Here is a 24,407-nt window from a genome sequence, read left to right as displayed (position 1 = left end):
AACGCTTCATCTTCAGTTTCTCAACTTTGGGGAAATATTAAGTAGTACTCCTTGCCCCCTCCCTTTTTTTTTTTTTAATTGAGGAAGCATCAATTAGCCAGTGTGTATCCAGATGCCTCGCAGCCCTCTCTATGAACAAAGGGATCATCACAAGCAGGTATGCCGATATGTCATTTAGCACAATAAATTTCATTGATTGAGCTGTATGAGCGGACACTAAAACGTTTTAGACTCGTGTGTGCTGTGACGGACGCGTGCTCACAAAACCAGGAGTACGCAAGAGTGAACTGCTTGTCTGCACAGTCCAGGCAGAACCCAAACAGGTACAGGGATGCTGGGCAGGGCTCACGCACTTCATTAAAACACAGTGTTTCTTCTGTCACCCGAGAATGACTGTTATTCATTCATGTATCGTATGTTTCAACAAAAATTCTAACTGGAATTTTTCAGCAAAATCATCACTTTGTTTCTGAAAACTCTTGTGCTTATGTCTTCCATCTTCCCTACACAAGGAGAGTCCACAAGTGAAATTTGGTCCTAGTTAACTGCAACACAGCTTTGAAAACTAAAGGAAAGGGGAAAAATCTGTAGCTGGATCTTGATCAGATTGTGAGTGCCTTCATGAGGCATCACTGACAGGTATCCTGCAGGGTTTTTATAAATACATTCCATTTTAATGTGCCCATGTTTGGCGTTTTTTTAATTATTTCTAGGGTTTCTTTTGCCTTACAATAGCTATTCAAGTAACAGCAGTAATAGATGAAAAGTTACGAACAACATAATGAAATCTTAAAAACTTTATTAGTGTGACACAGGTTCTCAGTACAGACTGCAAAGTACAGTCAAAAGTCTAAATATCCCCAACTTAAATCTCCGGGCTGTCTCTGTCTGCAATGCTACATACTAGGGTCTGATTTTGGTATCAGTACAAACGTTGGTATGACCTTCCTCTGCAAGCTAATGGTGAAGCAGTACATGCGTAAGGACGTGCAAAAAGATGTTCTGCAGGTTATGAAGACAGAGGAAAATGCATGGAGGCACTTGACACACCGCAGTCGCGACAGCCCTGTCTGCAGCAGACTTACGAGAGGTGCCTACTCGTGCCTGTTCTCTTGCAGAGCAGGTGAATATGACATTGTTCCTTGCAGCATTAACTTCTGCCCTGTTTCTGCATTCCCTTCAGGATTGCGAGGAACAGAAGCAAGGACTAGAAACAGTGCAAAATAAAATTTTAAGAAGTCCACCTGTTGACCTGAACTTCTCTCTTATCTCTGCTAAGGCTCATGTACCTTCTTTATTTCCTCTTCCATGATGGTAACGGTGTCATTACACCAGGATTTCTATTTGTTCAGTCCAGGAGACTCCTGACATTACGAGATATCAGTACAGATACGATTGGAAATAAAAAAAAAACCTAAAATCCTTATCTGGTGTGTTTTTGTTGTTTTAACTACAACTACGGCAGCGTTCAAAATATCTGGTTTACTACTAGATGCGCTTGATGAAGCGGTTAATCCCCAGTTTCTCATTCTTTAGCTACCCACAGCTTACCTATGGTTTTCTACCATGAACTGGCTTAAGGAAAGACTGCACAGCCAGGCTGAGGATAACTAAAGCTCATTATATTCCAGCATACTTAATGCATTCACTGCAATGTTAAAAATGCTAACACGTACAAATTATTCTGAGATTTACAGGCACTATGTGGAGATTATGTGCAAAAGTCTGCAGATTTTTTTTTTGGCATTGCTATTCATTTATGAAATCTATTTCTTGCAAATATAAAGCATTCTTTCTTTCTGAAAACTGAAGAAAATTACAAAAAAGTCAAAGTATATGAGTATAATAAAATGAATGGCTAGGGGAAAAAAAAAAAACCACCTTAGTCTACTACAGGGAAAAAAGAGAATATGAAAAAAGTCCAGCAGTATCACTGTACAAAACCCACCCAGAATAACCACATGCTTTTTGCATCAGCTTTTGTTCTTCAGGAATAATTATCCACCAATGGAAAGAAGACGTTTTATACAATGTGCCAAGATCCTGGGGGGAAGAAAGAGAAAAAGAAAAAATCAGAGTGCTTACCTTCTTGAACTTTGAAAAAAATTCACAAAATAAATCTGTGAAGAATTATGGGAAACATAAGTCTCTAATGACAAAAATAAATTCAGTTAGACTTAATATCAGAAGAGATTAGGTATTGTTTGAAAGTGATACTGCAGTGAGGGTAGCAGTCTACTGCAGATATGCAGTAACAATGCATCTTTGTCTTGCCCATTCGAAGTCAGTTGCCAAATGTTCACACAGGATTTCACTCCGTGGAATTACTCATACTCAGAGGAGCCAGGACTGCCTCTGCAGTCAGAGGAGAGAGGCACCTCCGCTGGGGCTTTGGAAAGCCAGGACTTGGACCCTCCTGGCTGGTGTGCAGCTGGACGGAGCCCGGCACTGGACGTGCCCTTGCCTCTTCTGTTCCACACCCCAGGAAACCCTCCAGCCTGAAGCACTTGTATCAAGCATCAAACTGTAGTTACGTGAAACCTTCCATGAGCTAAGGATGATGATGATGATGATAAACTCCAATTACTTACTCTTACGTTAAGGGTGTGATCAAGCTAAGTACAAAGAAGTACACGGTGGCAGTGGAACACATGCACAGAACGAGGCTGTATTTGTGCCGGGAAAGCTGAGAGCAGAACACTGAAACCTGCTACACCTGCCAGCTTAGCTGTGGGGCTTTTTATATCTGTTCTGGACGCTGTTCCAAAATTAGCCTGGTGCAGAAATAATGACATAAGCTCACTGTCCTGAAGATAAAACAACCAGTCGAGATGTGCTTGGTCTTTGTTATTCTGTAAAAAGGTCTTACTATGGAAGCAGTACGTCATGCCTCGGAATCCTTAGTTACATGAACACAAAGGAATTTAGCTACATGAAGTAATTCTGTATAAACTGTACGGGAAAACGATGTGAAAAAGAAGTAGGGCCTTTTCTGCCTAGGAACACTGAAGTTCAAAGTCACTCCAAGTATTGTGTCTAACAGCGTCTCTAACTGTGTCTTGGTTCTGTTAAAAGACTGTCAACAAAACTTAGCTTTAATAACATTAGCCTGAGTTGTCTTTGTGGTAGTTCAGAAAATAGAGAGGAAGAAGTCTCACCCGCTGATGTTAACGTTTAGCTTGCTTTCTGCTTCTCAGATTTGCTGCTGGAGGACTGTCCCTTTGCCTAAAGAGCAAGAGAGGCATGAGATAGTAAGAAAGTGTGAACTAAGCTAAAATCTGCAATAAAATAGTGACAGACACTCATCAGAAGTCACAGTTCATACATAAATACGATCTGCAATTGAAATAGAGAAAGTTTAGCAACAGTATTTTTAACTTCTGTTGTGTACATATATTTTCATTTTTCTACCATCACTTACTTTGTTTCAGGTAAAGAAGGCTGTGGCTGACCTCTTCGTATCCTATTTCTCAACAGCCTTTTACCCATGCTAATGATCCAGTCACAACTCAGAACATTTAAAAAGACATCCTTCTGAAGAGGAGTTAAAGACCCTCCCCAGTTTTACACCGAAAATTGTAAGACTGTTCTGTTGTTACACAAAAGGCATGTGCAGCAATTTCATAATAAAGAAATATCCCATCACTTGAAACGTGAAACATAAAATTTCCAGAGCAGAATTTACCATCTGATTCAGGCATCTACCTGCACATATCCTGTGAGAGAACAACATGATGGGAGAAGTTTCACCCTTACCTAAATCCATTTTCTGTATTTCTGGATGACAAAAACCAGCAACTTCTTTTGTTTTTTTAAATATAGAAACAACTGCCTGCCTTTTCCCACCAGACTCATTCTGCAAACTTATTTATGAATTCATGTAGGTTTTCATTCATTTTTTTAAAATAAATTACAATAACTTGAGAAAAGGACATGTGGTTGAAGGAGTATATTATAATCACTTCTAGAATGCTGTTATTTACAACTGTCAAGAAAAGAGAGAAGTGGTGGGGATCCCGAGGCAGCTACAGGCATGTGATGTGTGACTCTCAGATCAGCAAATATGGGAATGAGGAGCCTGTGGAGCATGCACTGAGCCCCCTGTAGAAGACCACACTGTCTCTGAAAGAAACATATTTTAGCCCCCATTTATTGAAAATTTCCCTTGAAGTAGACAGGTGCTTTTCTCCTTTGTGCATGCTTACAAAAATGGATCCAGTTCAACACACTGATGTAAAATTCTCCCCAAAGTAATATCCACGTCATATGAATCCAAAATCCAGTTGCCCATCTTTCATGTTTATAGTGTATGGTAACCATGACTGTCTGTATTATAATATGTATGTTTCTACCGTTTTAGAGTCTTTGGGTTTTCCTTTATCCTTTGGGCTTGGTTTAGTGGTCGTGGTTTCCTTTCCACTTTTGTCCTACACTCCAGAGAAAAAAAAAATAATTACAGTTACAAACAAAACAGAGAATTTATGCCTCCTACTTTGACCTCTGCTATAACACATTATTTAATATGTGGTTGGTAAGGTGGGAGAGTGCTCAATGCAGGATGCGTGCATGTAATTACTGCCCTTGGTCCACAGCAAGCTGGAATCTGGAGCCTTGTTTAATGCTGGGGAGACTGGGGCACCAGAAAGCATACACAGATAAAAAAGCTGGTATATATGGGCAAATTTTGCATTCGCTACAAAGCAGTAACGATGCAGCAGAAGATTTAGCTCCAAAGTTCATAACCAAATAAAACAGCACTTAAAACACCAATAGTTTGTCTTAAGCCAGCTGAGGATTCGGTGTCAGGGTAAGCACTTGGGGAAGCACTGCAGTGGTCAGAAGAGCTATTTTGAAGCACAGCTATTTGCTCCCAGGAATTACACCTGATTTGAACTTCAGTTTCCAAGCTGCTTCTTCTCTGCCCCCCAGGAGAGGAACAAACACAGCATAAAAGCACAGATAATCATAATCAACATTTTAAGTATGGACAAACTTGTAATTCACTCTTGGTAACTGGGTGCCTTGTAGTATAAGCTTGAGGAAGCTAATGCAGAATTTCACTTGGGAACTGGTTATGCTTCCACAGCTGTGCCTGTCCAAGGGATTTAATTTTTGACTGCTAATATACTGGTTTGGTCAAAGATCAAAGACCTTGTAAATTCAAGCTTTGTTTTTTTCTTTCTCCTTGCAGGAAGCAGGCAGGTCACTACTGCAGGAAAAAGGCAGGGATGGGCTGGCAGGACTCAGTAGCAGAAGAGAGACAATGGCAGCTGCTTTAACCAGCTGAGTACAAAAACTATTCACCATTCAAAAAAATGTGTACCATTCCCTCTGCCTGCAGGTGAGAGACCAGGGCACCCGACAGACCATGTCACACACAGGATAAGAGAGCAAATGGCTAACAAGAGGGAATTCCTGGTTCTTAACCAGTTAGAGCACTTGTAGGAAACAAAAGGAGTCCACAATTTTTGCACCGATATCCCACCAGCTGCCCTGCAGCACCCTTGGGCTCCTCTGCCAAGGAAGCATGTAAGGTGACTGTAGTGGCATGGTGGATGTCTCAAAGCCATACAAGACCTCTCCCCCTGTCCAAGCTCAAGGTAACCAATGCTGGGTTAAGAGCAAGCAGAAAGCACGTCTGACAGTGATTCTTCTCACATGTGGACCAAATCTCAACCCCCTTCTTCACACTCTTTTCCAGCACAACCATCCTTTCTCAAACACCATCCTCATGTTGGTGACCTCCAGACTGATGCAGCTTCCACTGCTAGTTCATTTCATATAGCCTCGCATGTGCAGCACTTTGCTGGGAGAAGTCTGACAGGTGTTTGTCAGCTGTGTTTAAGATGATTATATGACAAACACTCACTCCATTTTTCATTACAAGACCCCTCCAGTCCATTCCTCCTTCATTTTTCTTGTCAGCTTTAGTATTTTCTGTAAGACAACCACTACCTCTGGACAGCACCTTCCAAAGAGACTGGCTCTAAACCTAAACTGTGCTACTGCAAAGAAAAGTGAGGTCAAAGAGAGGTGGAAAACTGTTTATTTTGCAAGTAATTAGGAGAAAATGTCCTACCTTTGAGTGCTGCGGTGTGGCAGGAGCCTTTGCACAAGTCTCAAAGTCACCTGATAAGGCATCAATAGCTGCAGAGTCATCTGTAGGCTTCTGCAAAAATTTTAATTCCGAAGTCACACAATAAGCAATACTTCCCACAGTCAAATTAATGTTTCAGGAATTGATGTCTGCTTTCATTATCCCTTTCTTAAAAAAAAACCAAAAAAAACATCCCTGAGGTCTATACATATGTTACAACAGAGGTGCCTATTTGAGGTTTCCAAGATACACAATTTCTTTCAATGCTGGACCTGAACATTCACAGTGTAGCTGTGCATAAAAACTGTATTTATTGCAAAGAGTTACTCTTCATAAAAGTTTTATGGTCCACACTATTACTATTACCTACTGCATTCAATAGCATTTACGAGAATTTGCAATGAATCACGCCTTGAGCCTAGAATGACACTACTTAAAAAAAGATCAGAGCACACAGCATGAAACAAACACAGAACAAAAATATCACAAATGTTACCTTTTGTTCTTTGTGTTTCACATCGTCCTTTGCTGTTGGCTTTACTGGTTTACCCTTGGGAAGAAGAAAGATTACATCCTCATTTTGAACTGGTCAGATTAGTTTTAAGATACAATTACTTACGTATGGCATTGTGAGTTTACAGATTACCAAGAAAGCTGAACCATTCTGAACTGATTTATTTATTCCTCATGCTATGTATTTAAAGTCAGTTCATGATGTGTTTTCAAGCTCTGTTAGTTTGACTACATCTGCCGTATCATCTTTCTATCCTTGCAGTCTACTGGAAAAACAAGTTTCCTGATCCAGAAAAGATCAAATCACTGTCAGAGCAGTCACTTGCTCCAGTGAATGGCAGTTTCACAGGGCTTTAGGTACATCACCAAGGTAATACCTGCATATCCACTTTGTCCCCAGACTTGGAACAAAACTACTTGGAATGAACAAGCACTATTACCCACAGTTTGCAAGTATCTCCTGTTTAAAAGGAAACTATAACACCAAGCTGTTTCAAGGGATACACCCTATTTTTTCACCTGGTTTTCTGGAGCACCTAAAACACTGAGCCAGTGTAACTGGAATTTATGCTGCTGAATCTCCAGGATGTTGATTGCTACTTGGTGGTTCAAAGTGATTTATTTGTTCATACTGCACGATTTAAAAAAAAGAAAAAAACCCCTAATTTTTGTGGGGTTTTTTTGTTTGTTTTTTGAATTAAATGCATGCAAGGATATACAAAGCTACTCTAAGTATTGGATATTTATATGTTTCACCCTAATACATAAATACAGTACACACACTTACTCACTTCGTCAGCTTCCCTGTTCTCCCCAGAATTCCAAAGAGGACAGACTGGCTCATATGCACAAATTTCTACTGTTGCAGTAAGACAGCTAAATAAAAACTAACAGAGCTTTTCCTTACCTGCTCACCTGACTCCAGAAGTTTTCGATAGTCAGGTGGGATAGTATCATCTCTTTCTCCAAGTTTGTCTCTGTGTTCAGATTTAGCCTTTTCCTGAAAGCAGTTAAATTTTTAACAACTTTAATGCTTATATTAGAAACATTAGCAAACAATAAGTCAGAGTGCTCATTCTACTTAGGACAGCTGCCTTTTTAGAATTTAGGATTTCCAAACTACCAGAAAAACCCCAAATATTTATTTCACTATGAAGTGTGTTTCATGCCTGAAAGTTTTAAATTTACTAGCTCTCAATAAGTGTACACATTTAATAAATTGAATGTATATACACAGCAGCATCCCAACATAAAAAAAGTTACATCAACTTTCAGTTCTGCTTTTCGACAACATGAGCGGTTGAGGAGTCATTCCATACTTCTGCATCGAATCTCATCTGTGCGCTCTGGCTTTAACACCAAACTGATGTTCTTGCAATGTCTTACCTGTGAATGCATTGGAGTACCCTTAGCAAAATGCAGGGCACTTACCCACCTCACACCCAAACTGATCAAGAGTGGCCTACACTTCTCATGAGACTTAGGAGCTGGAGTCAGTTTCTATTGCAACACAACTAGAAGGCAGAGCACCACAAGCTTCTGAAAACTGCATCAAGGAGGGAAGCGTTCCTTCCACTATGTTTATTTTTCAATTTATGCTGCTTTGATTTCTAACAAACATACTAGAAACATGACAAATACACCACCTGGTTTAGATACAGTAGATTTTTAAGCATATTGTTGAAGAATATTTTTGGTTTTGTTAATGCAGACATTTTAAGGAACGCTTCTTTTTGAAATGTCTTCATCCAGTATAAGCATTTTCCATGCCTTTGTAAAGAACAACGCATGAAGAAAGCTGGGCTCCTACAGCTCCACTGAAGCACAGGAGTTGCTGAGATCTCGCACATGAAGTGTGTACTCCCTTTCTATGGAAAGGGACAATGCTACCCAGACTGTATAAACCTGTTCCTAAGGCAGCCAACAACCTCCACACTGGAGCCTAGTCTGAGAGTAGAAATCTCCTTCTAGATTCCAGCCTAAATTTATTCATGGGCAGCTTATGGTGTTTTTTTTCCCCAGTACTGTCCTTTACCTTAAGTATTTCAGTTTACAATTTACTATTACTACTACTATTATGCAGAAATGTGTGTGATTTTCTTATCAGCAGAAAGGTCTTTATACGATTATATGAAGAAAGACTGAAGGAAGACAAAACAAGCAGAAACAAGCAAGTTAAAAAATGGGACTGATTAAATGAAAACACCCGTTGACGAACTTGGTATTTGTGGGGTTATGAAAGTCAAAGTTTGACAAAAAGAAGGCCACAAAATTAATTTTAGAAACAGAAGTCAGAGAAAACACCTGAAAAATAATTATAATAATGACAATAAAAGGCACTGAAATCAAATTATTGCAAATTCCCTGTAATATTTCAACATTTACCTCCAAGTGGCTAAAGTATACCAACTAATTTAACACTTTTCACAAAAAACGCAAGCAATCCAGTTGATTGAAGAGTGCATGCTTAGAAGCAAAAAACATTTAAATGAACTGGTTGATATGCCTACAGGTAGGACAACATAAGAGTATGTTGGGTTTTTTTCTAGTAACCTTACTCCTACGTCTGAAAATCACATGCCATGTACTCCTATGAGTATGTAAGAAATATTACAGTATACCATTTAAAAAAAAATCTCTAAGAAATAAGGTATGTCATTTTTTTTTTTCTGCACCCCACTCGCCACCCCCGCAAGTTTCAGAATGTCTATTGTTACCTTTACTTTATCCACAACTGGTTTGTTCTCATCAGGGTCGGGGTCCCTCTGTCCCAGGGAATCCGACAGGAGATCCAAGGCTTCATCCATCTCTTTTCCTCCCTAACAAAGTATAAACACATTAGTGAACACAAATCAGCTGTAAAAATTATTTAATTCATCAAGCTAATTAAGTACTGACTAATGAACTGTCAACTTCAGTGAACAATGAACAATCATCTCTCCCTTTGTAATTACAATGTAGTGCAATAGCTGGCGAAAAAAATACAGAATATTTAGACCTACAGAAAACAATTTCAAGGAGGGGTTATGGAATTTATTTTAATGGCTTTTTTTTGTTATGCATAAGCCTAACTGATCTAATGAGAACAGTTCTATGAAAAGATCATTTTCTGGTAACTGCCATTCATTTTGCAAACATCATTATCACTGAAGATTAGCTGCTAAGGAAGTGTCAATCTGAATTAAAACTTATTAACATTTTATCTTCCCAATATGTACAGTCTTTTCCTAATTCACACCAATTTTATTCAAACACTGGTTAGAAAAAAGCCCTTAAAACCAACTAAAACTCAGGTGGGAGGAGCTTTATATTCCCCTTTCAAATTAGGCTGGAAACACTAGAGGGAGCTCCCACTGCACGTATCAAAAAGGAGAAGGAAGGAGGCATGCAAAATTACCACTAAATGCAAGGAAGAAAAGTTCTCCTAGTATTAAAAGGAGGTCATGACGCTGTCTGTCCCTCCATTAGCCTTGAACTCCTCCTTTTATAGGCTTAACAGATGACTTTGCCACTATGGTAATGACTACACTATTATTATTTCAAATATTCTCATTACCTAACCAGGAGAAGAAAGGTGTGGTTCGGCTAAAGGCCCAAGCCTAAAAATGAAACCATTTGCACATAGGTAACTACGCGCATTGACCCATAGGAAGGAAATGCACACATCCTCTCATGTGCTCAGTAACTCCGGAGGAATCAGTACAGGACTGGGCACTTCTATTCCAAGCGCAGGTGAGGAGGTTTTAAAGGCAGGCTGAAATACAACAGTGAGCGGAACTCGGACAAAATGGGCAGACCATTCTTCACAGTCAGTTGAACATGAAGTGTCCAGAAACTTGTGTTTTTTTTTTCCAGAGGGAACATTTGCTTTCCCCTCAATAGCCAGTATTAGCAATAAATTATTTAACTTTGCAACAGTCTACATTGGTAAAACTGGCCGGCTCATGCTCCCATCTCTCTTCATTAGTCAGTTGTTAAATTTGAGATAGAATAGAACAGAATAGAATAGAATAGTTCAGTTGGAAGGGACCTGCAACAGTCATCTAGTCCAACTGCCTGACCAATTCAGGGCTGATCAAAAGTTAAAGCATGTTGTTAAGGGCATTGTCCAAATGCGTCTTAAACACTGGCAAGCATGGGGCATCCACCACCTCTCTAGGAAGCCTGTTCCAGGGTTTGAACACCTTCTAGGTAAAGAAATGTAGATCCTAGATAAGGATCTACAGAAGAGGTCGCTTACTGAGGTAGAAGCTAGAGGAGCTGCTGACTGCACTGAAGAAACTGTAACAGCAGAGATAACATCTGAGGAATCTGCGGGCTTTTTATCCTCCTTGGTTTTCTGAAACAAGACACAGCATCATTACTAACACAGAGGACTAAGAGAAAAATATGAGAAATATGCATCGAATTCCACACATCTAAAATGCAATGCCCACACAGTTTATTTCTAGGACTTTATTTTTCTTAGAAACTGTACTTATTTCAGATTGAAACTCTTTCCAGAGAAGCACTGTGCAACTGTTTTGCATCTCAGTTTGTTCATGTTCAATCTTCCATCTCAACTACTGGGTTAAATTCCAGCATAGATTTAAGTCAGAGGCAGGTTTTATGTGACTTCAGAGGAGCGAAGATTTCATCAAGCCCATCTATATTCCTAAGCAACACTTTTTAAAAGTCTCAACTGCAAAGCACTACTTATGCAAGCAACTGGTAAAAAGATATGACAACTAACTTGTCTAGTTTTTTTCTAATTATTAAAGTCCTGCTCTCTCTTCTATTATTTTATTGAAAAGAATATTTAAAATTTTTATTTACTGAATTTTATTTAAGGAAGTTTACATAAAGTTTAAAGGAAACAAATAAAATATCAAGATTATTGAAACAATTTGAAAACAGAACAGATTTTCAGAAATCAAATATACTCACCTTTATTACAGATGGTGTAGGTAATGGTGCAGATGGGGATGGAGAACAGGAAAATCCTTCCGTCAAACCCTCTAAAAGTTCATTTTCACTCATAGGCTATCATTAAAAAAAAAAAAGAGGCTTTTAAGCTTTTTCATCTATTAAAAAGTGAGCAGGTAACACAACCTATCTCCATTTTTAAACTGAAGACTGGGAAACCTTACTGACATTTGAGTAAGTAATTAATGAATGAAACATTTATCTGAATATTCACTTTTTTACCTGGGACTTTCCTTCAGGTTTTGGCAAGAGTGGTTTTCCATCTTTATCCTACAAAAGAAAAAGATCCTTATATTAAACCAAGCAGTCCTTAAACGACCATGCAAATACATGTACTCTGAGAGCACTCACTGAATGACAGATAGTATTACACAAGAAAATGATCTAACTAGTAACCTCTAGCACCTACTGCTGTTACTCAAGGTGTCATTTAAAAAAATCCAGGTCCTGTAACTTAGAAACATCTGAGGGCTGAAAAGTGATTCAGTGTGTGGGATTCTGAGCTTCCCTACTTCGTCTTTCAATTTCCATGGAAATAGCATAATTAGTAAATAAAACCCCAACTTCCAGATTGGTAACAATATTCCTGGATGCAGAGTCCAGAAATGCTGTATCTTTTCACGCTGGCAGCCGTGGCAGGTGTTGTGCAAGTCTTGGCTACACCTAAGCAACCCAAATATGTCAAACGAGTCATGTGGTGACGTTTGTAAAAATAGCACCTTGAAGTGTTGGGTTTTTTAACAGCTTTGACCAATCGCAATTTATTAAGCTCTAAAATACAAAAAGCTAATGAAAGACTCCAGTGCACTAGTATCAGCCAAAATTATTCCTGTGTAGGTATATGCATCTAAACCACTTCTGTCCAGGTATCTAATGCTAGGTGTCAGATATTCAGGAACTACAAACTGGAATTTTTATATACTGTAAAAAATGGCTGAACTAAACACCAACATTTCAAAACAAAATGGAGTTTCACTTTCATCCACATATTCAGGAACAAAAGGAAAGTAAGATTAAAACAGCACATTAAACAAATTACTTTTGCTTCTGTTAATCTGTACTCTGGAGGAATCGTTTCTTCATCTTCACCCAGTTTTTTGCGTTCTTCCTGTGTGGTTTTCTCCTGTGAAGGCAAAATAAAAATAACATTAATAAAACGAAATAACTACATCCCAACAGACACGCATATAAGCAAGCTTTCAAAGTCTTCAGTCTACTGTTTCAAATTAGTCTTTCAATCCAACTACCAGACAAAAATCTCATGCAAATTAAAAGAAACCCTCTTCTCATGAGAAAGCCTTCATTTCTCTGCCTGTTTCTTCCTGTGTATATCAGAAGTAGCTCTACCTATTTCAATGAAGATCAACAGAGTTAAGTAAACAGACAAGCATGGACCAATAACAAAACAGCATTATACCTGTGAGTCTTAATTCTTGACTTTTTTTGAAATCCACTCAACAGCTGCCTGGGCTGCATGCCAAGGAAGGCTGAACAGAGAAACTGCTAGCTATCTTCAAGAAGGGCTACCCCCCATCCAAGTTATGTTGGAACACGACAACTGAGAAAAAGTAGTAAAGAAAACTTTGGGAACTTCTGCTTGATAGAGTTCCAGCTCATCAGAAGAGCTGTCCTCTATTTTTGGCTCAAGTAAATACCATCTGGCCCATGGTTTGGGGTGGCAAATAGGGGCATTCGTTTGAACAGCATTCCCTTAGAATACACGTTTCAGTGACTTACTTAAGGCTCCCTGTTAAAATACCAGATCAGTGAAAAAACCCAAACTTTTACACATCATTCCTAATTTAAAGAACTCCTTATAAAGTTGGTTCCTTTTGAAAAAGGACCATATTGTATGCTACCTCTGATGTGCATGTTAATTCTGCTTTAGTTCAGCAGTAAGACACTAAGCAACTGCAGTTTTCAGAAGCTGAGGGAACTGATGTACTGTAATAGGCAAAATGATTAAGAAAATGTACTCCCTGTGTTGAAATCCTACTAGTACTTCATAAGTAGAACACAACCGGTTTCACAAGTAAATTTTGGTTGTAAAAAACGTGAAAATATTGCCTCTAAATTGTTTCTAGCCTGAGGAAATGCAGTAACACTGAAGATAATTACATCACAAATCTATTTTTTGAGGTCTGATTGTTTCTCTACCTTAACTTTGTCCACAGCAGGTTTCTTTTCATCTGGATCAGGCTCCCTCTTTCCTAGGCTACTGGACAAGGCTTCCAGTGCTTCATCTGCCACGTGACCAACCTGTAAGGGTATCGATACAGTCAAAAACAATTCTTAGTTTGGAGTTCAGCTGCAGCTGAAGAAACCTGTTTACATGCTACCACCACCAGCCACACATTACTTAAGGTAAAAATTGAGAAGTAAACTAAAAAAACTGTACTGCTTGTCTTCCTAATTGTCGTCACATACTTGGGATCTGCTGAGTCCAAGGCATAAGGAAACATTGACAGGGATTGCTCTATAAACGTGCTTCTGCTTTCCAAAGACTTACTCACAGCTAAAATGTTCCACAAGGGATTTGTTTGTTTGTTTGTTTGTTTGTTTTAATAGAAGCATATATATTCTGAGAAAAGATGCAAGAATGTCAGCCATTAATGCAATCTTCTGAAATATGCAGTAGGACAATGACGATTTTTTTTTTGTAGAATTTGTCTTTTCCTACAGTATCTATTAACTTCACAAACAGCATCCCTTTTAGAGCATTAGGAGCTAGAGTAGACCACAAGAACAGTCAGTTTGACTTCCTCTATGAAGAAGGTCACTGACCTTCCCCGTTCAGTTTGTGCTTGACTTGATTTTTTTGGAAAGCACTCAGCCTTCGTGGCTTACCTCTATGGAAGAAGAATATGCAATATTGAAACAAGCATCTTGACAATACAGTATACCATTGCATAAATGAAGCACTGAGTTTTGCTTTAGCTCCAGCTAAGACTACTCACTGAAGACACAGCTGATGGAGCTGAAGACTGCACAGTACAAGCTGTGGCACGAGGGACTACTTCATCCTCAGTAGTTTTTGCAGATACAGGATCCAAAGGCTTCTGAAACACAGCAATTACACTGCATTTTACTGAATATGCTCAGAAACCCAAAAGGTACCTGTTAAGCAACTTTTTTTTAATACAGTACAAAACAAGAAAGAAAGTCTAAATTTAAACGTAGAAGCCCCTCAATTAAGGACAAAGTGCCAATACTGCATGTTCCGCTGAAGCCAACAGGGGGGGAAAAACAGAAACAGAAGAAAATATTTTTTCTTGAAAGAATAGTAGCATTATCTAGTGTTAGCAAAACCACTAGCGTCAGTATCTTCAGTGAACTAGAAAGACATACTTTGGATGTGCTGCTGGGCTTCGATGGTTTGGATTGTACTGCAGGCTGTGCAGGGCAGGCAAAGTCTTTTGAAAATTCATCAACAAGATCGGATTCACTCAAAGGCTGCAAAAAAAACCATATGTGGTACAGGTGACTCACTGCCTGTTTTTAATTTATTTTTTCAAGAATTATATTTCAACTACTCAGAAAGCAGGAAAACTTTTGTAGCCTACACCAAAATAACCTTTCACATTTACGTGCAACGAAACAGCATGAATTTTGCAGTGCATAAAATTATGAAAACCACTTTTCAGAATGATTCAGTTGCTTTGTTATCAAAAGTCAATATAATGTAGAGAACATTATGTTCCATACTGCTTACAGGCCTACTGAAAAGGAAAATGCAACCTCTTAATTAGGAAAAAAAAAAGAACGCTAATACTTACTAGATAGTATTTACTATAACAGCATCATGTTGCTATAATAGATCAAGTATAAATTCCACATAGGTAGTGGAAAGCAGCAGCATCAGATTATGATTCTCCCATTTTAATTTTTTTTTCTTTTTTTCCAGCAGAAGTAGAGTTCCCTCAGAGGCAGTGTCAGCTGGAAGTTCTCTTAGCTTGTGCACTGACCGCTGACACTCAGTGGTTTTCACTGCGTGTGTTTTAGGGAAAAGTGAATAAACTGCAGTTTTAGTTCCCTACTGTGTGATCTACTACAATCTGATGATACTATATGATCTAGTACTACGTGTTCTATATACTTCTGTGATCTGTGACTAATGGTCCTGGGATCCTTCAAACTACTGTTTACACCTAATAAATGTTTAAATCTTTGCTAGCAGCAATTGCCATTCACTTGCTACACAGAACTTAATTGGTTAGGGCTCATTTGGTCAAATTTGTAATATGTAAAGTGACATTTCTAAGCAAGAGTCTCTTACTTTCCCTCCCACTTCCCTTCGTCAATCAGTGCCCCTAAGTCTTTAAAAAATGTCACATTGCATAAGGCCCCACTTTCCATAATGACTGAATTCTCCACTAAATCAAAAAAACATTTAGGCAGTAACTTTTTGCACAAAAGTAATGCCACTGCATGTGCTTGAGAGTATGCAGAATGGAGGCCCAAAGTAATAGAAGACCTAGTTGAAATCATGAAGGAAGAAGAACTTTGCATTCACTAGGAATCAAGGAAGAACTGTAAGTGGTTGGAAGTTTTTCAGCTATTGACATAACTTTTGCTGGTTTTGGTTTCACAGATCTAAATTACTGATGATATCACAGGAATACTGGTGAACACATCTTGCTCAAAATTGCCTTCTTGAGATCATATATAGTGAAGTAGCGTTGAGAAAAATACTGCAATGTATGACTTTGATATCCCTGTTATTCACTTACAGAACAACTATTCAAATATATTTGTGTCTCTGATTGATAGGGGTGGAAGAGCATAGGAATACTTATTCTTCTACTAATGACTTAATTCTTTTGGCATAAGACCTCATGATTCTGAGCTCATCTTCTGCTTTGGTTTTGTACTAGACTTTAGTCAAACTGTGAACCAACCTCCCTTAACTCATGCCATGTTCTTCTTCTGGAGCTTTTCTTTTTTTTTGTATGTGCCATCTCTTTTGTGCTCCCTGTGAAACAGGAAGGCTTGTCTCTGAACATTAGTGCCTGGTTCTCTCAGAGCATAGCTGCTCTTTTTTGCTTATGACCTGCTTGGCAGACCTTCCTTCTGTGCAACTCTCATACATCACCCACTCAAGACAATTGCATGTCTAAGACCTGACATGAAAACTTAGAGAGATGTAAAGTCTTTTCATCACTGCCTTTGCATTCCTCCATATTTCAAGCTTGAATAATACAAATGACTTCATGTTTCTGCTAAAAAGGCACAGTGTCATTCTTGCTCAGATTGGTCCTGACCTTCATACTCATTTCAGAAGAATGGAGGTTACGTGTACCTTTCCAATTCTGGCAGCACTCCTCAACTCACAGTATTTCCAAAGTGAAGCCCTCAGTTTCTTCAGTGCACAGTTCCTCTGCTTTTTCTAATTTTTACCTTCTTCCTGTGCATTTTCAATTAACCTTTGTAACTTTCTTTTTCAATCTTTTCAATCCATCTTGCACTTTCTAGGCCACGATGGATACTTTTTGCAAAGTCCAAGTTGTTCTTTGCGATTAGGAGAATGACCACGGCAGCTTTTTCCTTCTTTCCAGTCGTGTTCCTTTATATTTGATGGCTAATGAGAGGAAGCTGTCAAGAAAACAAAAGATTTTCCTTCCTCGCCTTTCTCTGTCCTTCAACAGCTCCAACAGACTTCTATAGAATACCTTACAGTAACTCCCCATACAGCTTCTCTTTGTGTCAGCAGTCATTTCTGTAACTCTCTCCTATCTTCCTAACCTGTAAGCCTTTTTCTTACCATGAGCTCTTCATTCACAGCCAGTGAATTTCAATAAAAACAACTTTCACTTGACACTTCAGATCAGCAGGTTTTGTGCAAGGAAGTAAACACACAAGCAGACCAAGAGACTTACATAATGGCACAGAGAGAAGTGATGACAGAGAGGGAGAAAACAAGGTATCTATTCACACTCCTACAATACTGTCAGTTTTCTAACCTTAGGTTTTTCTTCAGGCTTTGGCAATATTGGTTTTCCATCTTTATCCTAAAAGTAAAGTAAATATTATTGACATTTTTCCATTGTTATAAGAAGTGCAATACTCCATAATCACCAGCAAAATAATATAAAATAAATAATACACACAAGATTAAGTCAATGACACAGTAATAGGAATTCCCCTAAGCAGAGGGAATTCTTACATGGCCAGGTGAGTGGATAAAAAAAGCAAATGTGATGTCAGCACAATACAAATGGGCCAAGAGACCAAAAAGCATTCATTCCTATCAGTATCAATATGCACCAGGAATTAATTCCACAGTAAAACAGCAGGAATTCATCCAGTAGTAAAACAAGCTTCGAGTGCAAAACCCCAACTTCTGCACTTGAACAAACAGGGGGTTAAATCCCAGGTCTGAGTCAAGCAGTCTTGAAATTTCTAGAACAAGGGGTAAAACTGCTCCTTTCAAAACAGAATGTTAACATTCAGCTCCAGCAAGGCCAGTTTATATAACAACCTTGCAAACATCAGTTATACTAATAACCATCTCAAAAACTTTCAATTCTGAACTTTATGGAAAACACAACTCAGTTCTATTGTATTTGGTTAACCTTGAACAAATCTCCACCACTTGAAGTGACAATCTGAAAAAATGAGTGTCATTTTCATACCATTTTACGATAGTGTTTCAAGGTTACATTACAAAGCGATACCCAAGAGCACTTCTGTAAAGGGATGGATTTTACTACACTGAGGTTTAACATCAGAAACAAGTAACACCACTCTTGTAGAAGGAATGTGTGACCTGGGAAGATCAGAATACCTGAAAAACCCAGGCATGCCCACAAAGGAAGGGAAGGAAACCAGAGATACAGAAATCACCAACAGGAGAAAACCATTGATTAAATACTAGTTTTGCTTGTTTTCCACACATTCTTTCCCTCTCTGTGAAGAATGAAAGTGTCAGATGCAGTGCCCTACTTACAAAGCAATGGAGATACGAAAAACTTACCAACTCTGGAGTTAACCTGTATTCTGGAGGTATCGTATCATCACGTTCTCCAGCCTTTTCTTCTTTTTTCTCTTTAGCTTTTGCCTTAAAAAGAAAGAACAAGAAAAATCACTTAGAGAAATTAAAATAAAAACTCAAAGTACACTCAACCTCACTATCAAGATTCTTCAGCCTACTGTTTGAAGAAGTATTAGTATCGGATAAAATTACTCCATATATCAAGATATTAAAATTCCTCCATTTATTCCTATCAAATTTCTGTGGTAAAATCATCATGGCTTAAGAATCAATGCCATATGTGAATATGGCTATATTATTTTAAATTCTAAAAAGCTTCAGACACTATTCAGAGCCGTAACTTTGTGGCAGGTACTTTTAGAATTTTTGGGGTGTACAAAGTCCTCAGGTTTCCCTGGATTTCATCACTCTGCTTATACAAGCCATAATTCTGTATCTTTTTCCATCACTCCTACTGAAACGCAGCTTTTAATTCTCCGGACCTTCTTCATGAAGCAATGTTTCCACTAAGTTATCTGAAGGCCCAGATGGACTGAATCTGTAGTACAACATGCTCTTTTTTGTCAAAATTGAGCTCCAACATCTTCTCTTGGCAACAAATGATTTTCTACTCTTTCCCTGTCATTTGTTTGCTCTGAGCTGTAAGTGTTCACAGTTCCCCTGTGAAGACAGGGGAAAATAACTGATATTAGTAGGGTTATAGGCAGAGTTTGCAAAACTAAACTGGAAAGTCAAAGTTAACGTGCAAACATAGGGCTGCTGTTACAATCTAACTGTTTAAGAAAAACAGAAGTCTTAGAAGACACAGCAAGAGGCAAGACCCAAATTAGAAAGATAACGGGGTCTGATAGAAAAAGGAGTACATGCACTAAACCCCCCAAAAGTTAACTAAAAATCAAACAGCAAATTCGTGCAAACAAAAGCTTGCTATAAATTATACCTAGTGCTTGGGGAAAACAGAGCAACTACAGCTAACACAGGGAAAGGTGTATGTGTGTATGCTTGCATAGCCAAACGAAATGGTTATCATTTTCCAGACTATCTTACTATATTCTATTCTATCTGTATCCACTCAGCAATTTCTTCATTTCTTAACTGTCTTAATCACTTAAGACTCAGACATTCCATAGGCTTTTGATATGAAAGTTGCTTTCTTATTATTTTACACATTTGTACAGTATCTAACAAAGAGGACTTGGGATTCCACAGGAGAGTCTGAAAGCTGCTATAAAAAGGTGTAAGATTATACCTCTGACACCTCTACAACAGGGCGAAGATCTTCTTCAGGTTCAGGTTCAGGTCCACCAAGAGTATCAAGAAGAGCTTCCACTGCATCATCTTTTATTTCCTGTATTTAAAAAAATATGAAAATCATTTCATTATTTCTTTGACACAGGTTTTACCTTACATATCTTTTACGCTGCATATGAAGCAAACAGACAGCACCAGACTGGTCATTTCTGTTTGGCTTTACCTGATTTTCTTAACATCACAGTGCAAGATATGGCAAATTATGTGATAAGATTAGCACAGTCTAATCAAGGCATATCTCCTCTTAAGGAGAGGAAAAAAGAAAAAGAAAAAAAAAAAGTACAGTATCACATAACGCAATTGCCATATACTTTGAAATGGCAAACCCAGAAAGTGTAAGGTCACACTTGCTTTCTACAGCGCAAAAAAGAAAGGTTTGTAAAACATGAGAAAATGACATCATATCCAAGTTTTAAACACACCTCACATAGTTAAGAAAACACACATTTTTCTACTCTATTGCCTGCAGTCAGAAGAACTACAGTTATTCTGCAGAAGAATCCAGAAGGAAAAATCATCTGACCCATTGAGGCCGGATTTTTAAGGTACAGTTAAGGGTCTGAGCAATGGCAATGCCCATTATTCCTATACTTTCTGTGATAAACAGGATTTACAACTGCAAATGAGGATGATGAGCACCTTTACAAATCAGGCACACATAAAATATGTGTGCTTGTAAATTTTAATTAGAAGTTAACCAGTCAAAGAATACGTATACCTCTTTTGACTTTGTTTTCTTCTCCTTAGGAGGAACTGAGGTCTTGACTGAACTTGCTGCTTGTGCTTGCACAATTTCTCCTTCCTTGCTTAGTTTCTTTTACATAGTGGCAAAGTGAGAGATATGAAATTACAGGCAAATTTGCAAAAATAAAAACAAGGGGAAAACTGTCAAGATCATTTTAAAGGAAAATATTAAGGTAATAATGGCAATATTTCATTGCAATAAAGGCATGCAATAGCAAGAAAAATATCAATACCTCTGTCAGACTCTTCTTTTCTTCAGCAGAGGCAGTAGTACAGGTAAAGTCAGATGACAGGGCCTCTGCAAGCTCATCATCTGTCATTGGTTTCTGAGCAAGAAATTGCAAACTAGGTTATGATTATTGAAGTTCAAATATCAATGCTGTCAAACTCGGTTTAAAATCTGAGTGTGCTCCATGCTTACTCACACAATGACCTCATAAGAACATGTTGCTGTCACAGAGAAAACAAAGATACTTCCCCTCAGTGGTTGATTCATTTTTTAGATAAGCTTTTATTTTTATATGTTAAACTTATAAACAGTAAAATTAAGCTGGCTTACAGAACTCTCTTGCTAAGTATAGAAATTCAAGTAATCTTTGCTAAAGACATTACGAAGAGACTCCTGCATGCACAGCTACTATTTCTTCCCTTTGTTATTATTATGCCCAATATCTCTATAAGCATTTATTTGGCTTGTTTCAGCTTCAGTAAGAGTCCTGAAAATTCCTACTTCTTTATTAAAAACACCTGTGCCAAATTCCATTTAGTTTTAACCGTACCTATTTTATCTGGCACCCCACAGCTCTCTCCCACTTCCAGGGATTTTTGGAAGACAGGCAACATTTAAACTTTCCTAGGAATCCCATGATAATTGGATTATTTTCACCTTCCAGTATATAAAAAAAAAAAAAGTCTTACTTCATCTCGTTCATCTGCTTTTGGTGGGACTCCATCTTTGCCATCCCCTTTGCTCTAAAACGAGAATTAATTTTGTAGTAAATGCAAAGCAAAAACATACAATATGAAAGAAAACATGCATCAAGAATTTTTTTTTAACTCACTCACCTTTAACAATTTAACATACTCAGGAGGAAGACTACCTTCCCGTTTACCCATTTCTTCCAAGTATCTTGAAGATATATCTTCCTATGAAAAGAATGCACACATTCATGCTTTTGTACTCTTGTTTATTGAAATAAATTTCTAATGTAGAGCTATCTATAGTGATACTTCTGGAAGGAAAATACAAGGGTTGGCTAGGTCAGAGGGCCAATTTTGCACGATGACTATATAGTGTCTTTCAGAACCCAGTGTCATGCACATGCATCTCGACTAGCTTCAACCGTGCATGTCATCTAGCGAAACTCTGCATCTCCATTGCCAGTTTCCTTCTGCATTAACACAAGCCATTCCAGTGCCTCAGACCATAGAATGTACTGCTGTACCTAGACTGAATTTTAAATGTTTATAAATTCCAAAATTTTTATCACGGCTGAGTACTGCACTGAGCCATTAAGCTTGTAATCTTAATGCTTCTTATGTTGCTCTCCCATTCTAACTCAGAAAAAGTACGCATTCTTCCCCAAATTCTCAATGTTTTACTCTTTCTCAAGTAGAAATGAAATCTCCTAGGTTGTTTACACTCTCTTATACCTCCATCACTGCGTTTTGTAAATCCACTGGAGACCACGCTTGGAAGTCAGTTCAAAAAGCAACAAACTTTCTTTGTCGATACTTTGCTGTTTTCTACTGCAATACATACATAACTGTATCATTTCTGTATTACTGAAAACAACACTAAAATGCAGCTGTGCAAACTCTGTTTTACCTCTTAGCAGACCAAAGTGACAAATACTGGATCAATGTAGTAGTGAGCAACTACAGACATATTTTAGAGATCAATCTTCTAAAAAATAAAAATAAAAAATGTAAAATACCGTAACTTCTGGACCAGTGTAAACAGGACTAGTAGGCACATCATCTTCAGGTCCACCTAGGGTATCTATTAGGCTATCTAGTGCCGACTCATCCATAGCAGGCTAAAAAATAAGCAGACCATTATAGAAGTTACCATGCTGTACAAAGAAAAAGAAAATCTGAATCATCTGGTGAATCTGTAGAAAACCGCTGGAAACCAAACCAAAAGCTTTCTTTCAGTAGGTCCTGCACTTGCCAAATTTTTCAATGAGAACTGTTCTTAAATTTGTTCCACAATGTCAGTAACAAGATCATTTGTATTTATATACCAGCTGATATACATGCATACATATACAAACATAACTGAAGATAAAAAGTAATTAATTTTGTGCTAGTTGTGGTAAAAGTGATTCTAAGTAAGTCCTATTTGACAAAACACAAATGACGAATCACTAGTATATTACCTATTCTTTCAGATAGTCCTTCACCACCATTCATAACCACTACATAGCAATACTTCAGCAGCTACCAACTTATTTTTTCTGAAACTGGAGCATTTCAGAGAAAGAAACACTCTCTGAGATATTTTTACAAGGGAAGCCTTTGCCTGGGACTGTGTTTACCAACCTCAGTACTTGACTTATCAGCTGCAGTAACCACAGTTGCACTGGCTGCACCTGCACCAGCTTTGCCTGCGCCAGCTGCACCAGCCGCTATGGACATCTTCTCAGACTTAGGCTGGAGAAATAAGAGAAAAATTAAGAGACAGCTTTACTATATGGCCCTATGTTAAAAGTTCTAGGGACAAAACAAAGTAAAACAAAGATGTTCTACTCAGGCATGCTTATCTATTGTCCCTCTTCATCTATACTTTGAATAAAAAAGATAAGCTGGTTCTGCCCACTGGCTGAGTGGTCTAGAAGTTGAGCAGCTGCAGCCAGCATGATGGAACATCCAACTTTGAGGCCACACATATTTTTTTGGACTCAGCAACTGGCTAATACAGCTGCACAGCGTCCAGATGCTTGCGCAGAGCAAGCTACCATCTGCATGCAATACTACGGAGGCGTACCCTGTTTCCAGTGTGATTTTGCTGAGAGAAAGGAAGCATGCAATTTTAAGTACTCTACCTTTTTCTTTCACTTTGCCAGTAAAAGAAATCTGCAGCGCAGAAAGCTTTCATTTATACCCGATAGCTCTCAATAAACCATTAACACCAGCAGCAAATACTACTCAAATAGGTAGGGTGAAAACTGCTTCAGGGAGTTAGGTGCAGGAGCAACACCAATACAAAATGAAGACTTCTGCATTACTGACATTCTCATTTACCGCAAAAAAAGTGGGTTGTAGTAGAGCTGCAGGAGTCCTTCATGTTACTCTGGCCTCGTCATCCAGACACATGCAGATCAGAAGACCAAAAGATCTAAATCCTGACTCTACTACACACTTTGCTCCAGCTCTTTCTCCACTTGGCCCTCTGAAATGACCCCTCCTCAACTTTTTCCCCAACCTTTCTCTTCCTAGTTTTTTTCAGAGTCTTACAGTCAGGGTGTATGGGCTGCCCTACTGCAAACTGATAACCTGCTGACCTGCTGTATTTGGAGCCAACACTGCTACTATAAACATGCCTGAAAGTCTACACGTGAGGAGCTCCGTGATGGCAATGATTGTATAAACAAAGCACTTGCTTGACTGACCAGACGGTCCCTTCTGTTCACCTTCAGTAGCGAAGGGGCAAGGGAAAAGACTGACGAAGAACCAATTACACCCACATAGCTGCAAGGAACTTGCAAAAGCTTGCATGAATGACAGCGGAACCCCAAAAACATAACACACGGGAACAGGACTACAATTCTGATCATCTTAAAG

The 24,407-nt window shown here is 38.5% G+C and overlaps 1 protein-coding gene across 7 annotated transcripts in view; it reads right to left on the bottom strand.

Annotated features, from left to right (window-relative positions):
• Positions 1–827: 827 nt before the first annotated feature.
• CAST (calpastatin) overlaps positions 828–24,407 on the bottom strand; it is a 65,848-nt gene continuing 42,268 nt past the window's right edge. For 2 of the 7 annotated variants that reach the window (XM_082337507.1, XM_082337508.1), the window contains exons 6-28: positions 23,166–23,276; positions 22,559–22,660; positions 21,687–21,767; positions 21,540–21,593; positions 20,855–20,947; positions 20,596–20,691; positions 19,816–19,914; positions 18,549–18,632; positions 17,536–17,583; positions 14,924–15,028; positions 14,533–14,634; positions 13,733–13,834; positions 12,615–12,698; positions 11,798–11,845; positions 11,537–11,632; positions 10,851–10,949; positions 9,328–9,429; positions 7,518–7,610; positions 6,594–6,647; positions 6,080–6,169; positions 4,353–4,432; positions 3,159–3,225; positions 832–2,043 (exon numbers count right to left, since the gene is read on the bottom strand). In XM_082337507.1, coding sequence (XP_082193633.1) covers positions 3,168–3,225; positions 4,353–4,432; positions 6,080–6,169; positions 6,594–6,647; positions 7,518–7,610; positions 9,328–9,429; positions 10,851–10,949; positions 11,537–11,632; positions 11,798–11,845; positions 12,615–12,698; positions 13,733–13,834; positions 14,533–14,634; positions 14,924–15,028; positions 17,536–17,583; positions 18,549–18,632; positions 19,816–19,914; positions 20,596–20,691; positions 20,855–20,947; positions 21,540–21,593; positions 21,687–21,767; positions 22,559–22,660; positions 23,166–23,276 — 1,881 coding nt within the window. In that variant the 3' untranslated portion in view covers positions 832–2,043; positions 3,159–3,167. Of the gene's footprint in view, positions 2,044–3,158; positions 3,226–4,352; positions 4,433–6,079; positions 6,170–6,193; positions 6,266–6,593; positions 6,648–7,517; positions 7,611–9,327; positions 9,430–10,850; positions 10,950–11,536; positions 11,633–11,797; positions 11,846–12,614; positions 12,699–13,732; positions 13,835–14,532; positions 14,635–14,923; positions 15,029–17,535; positions 17,584–18,548; positions 18,633–19,815; positions 19,915–20,595; positions 20,692–20,854; positions 20,948–21,539; positions 21,594–21,686; positions 21,768–22,558; positions 22,661–23,165; positions 23,277–24,407 lie in introns of those variants that run through there. The other 5 variants (XM_082337503.1, XM_082337504.1, XM_082337505.1 and 2 more) reach the window with 5 other exon arrangements.

Source organism: Platalea leucorodia (assembly GCF_965183815.1).
Source record: "Platalea leucorodia genome assembly, chromosome: Z".
NCBI lineage: Eukaryota > Metazoa > Chordata > Aves > Pelecaniformes > Threskiornithidae > Platalea > Platalea leucorodia.
This window is presented reverse-complemented; position numbering and strand designations above follow the sequence as displayed.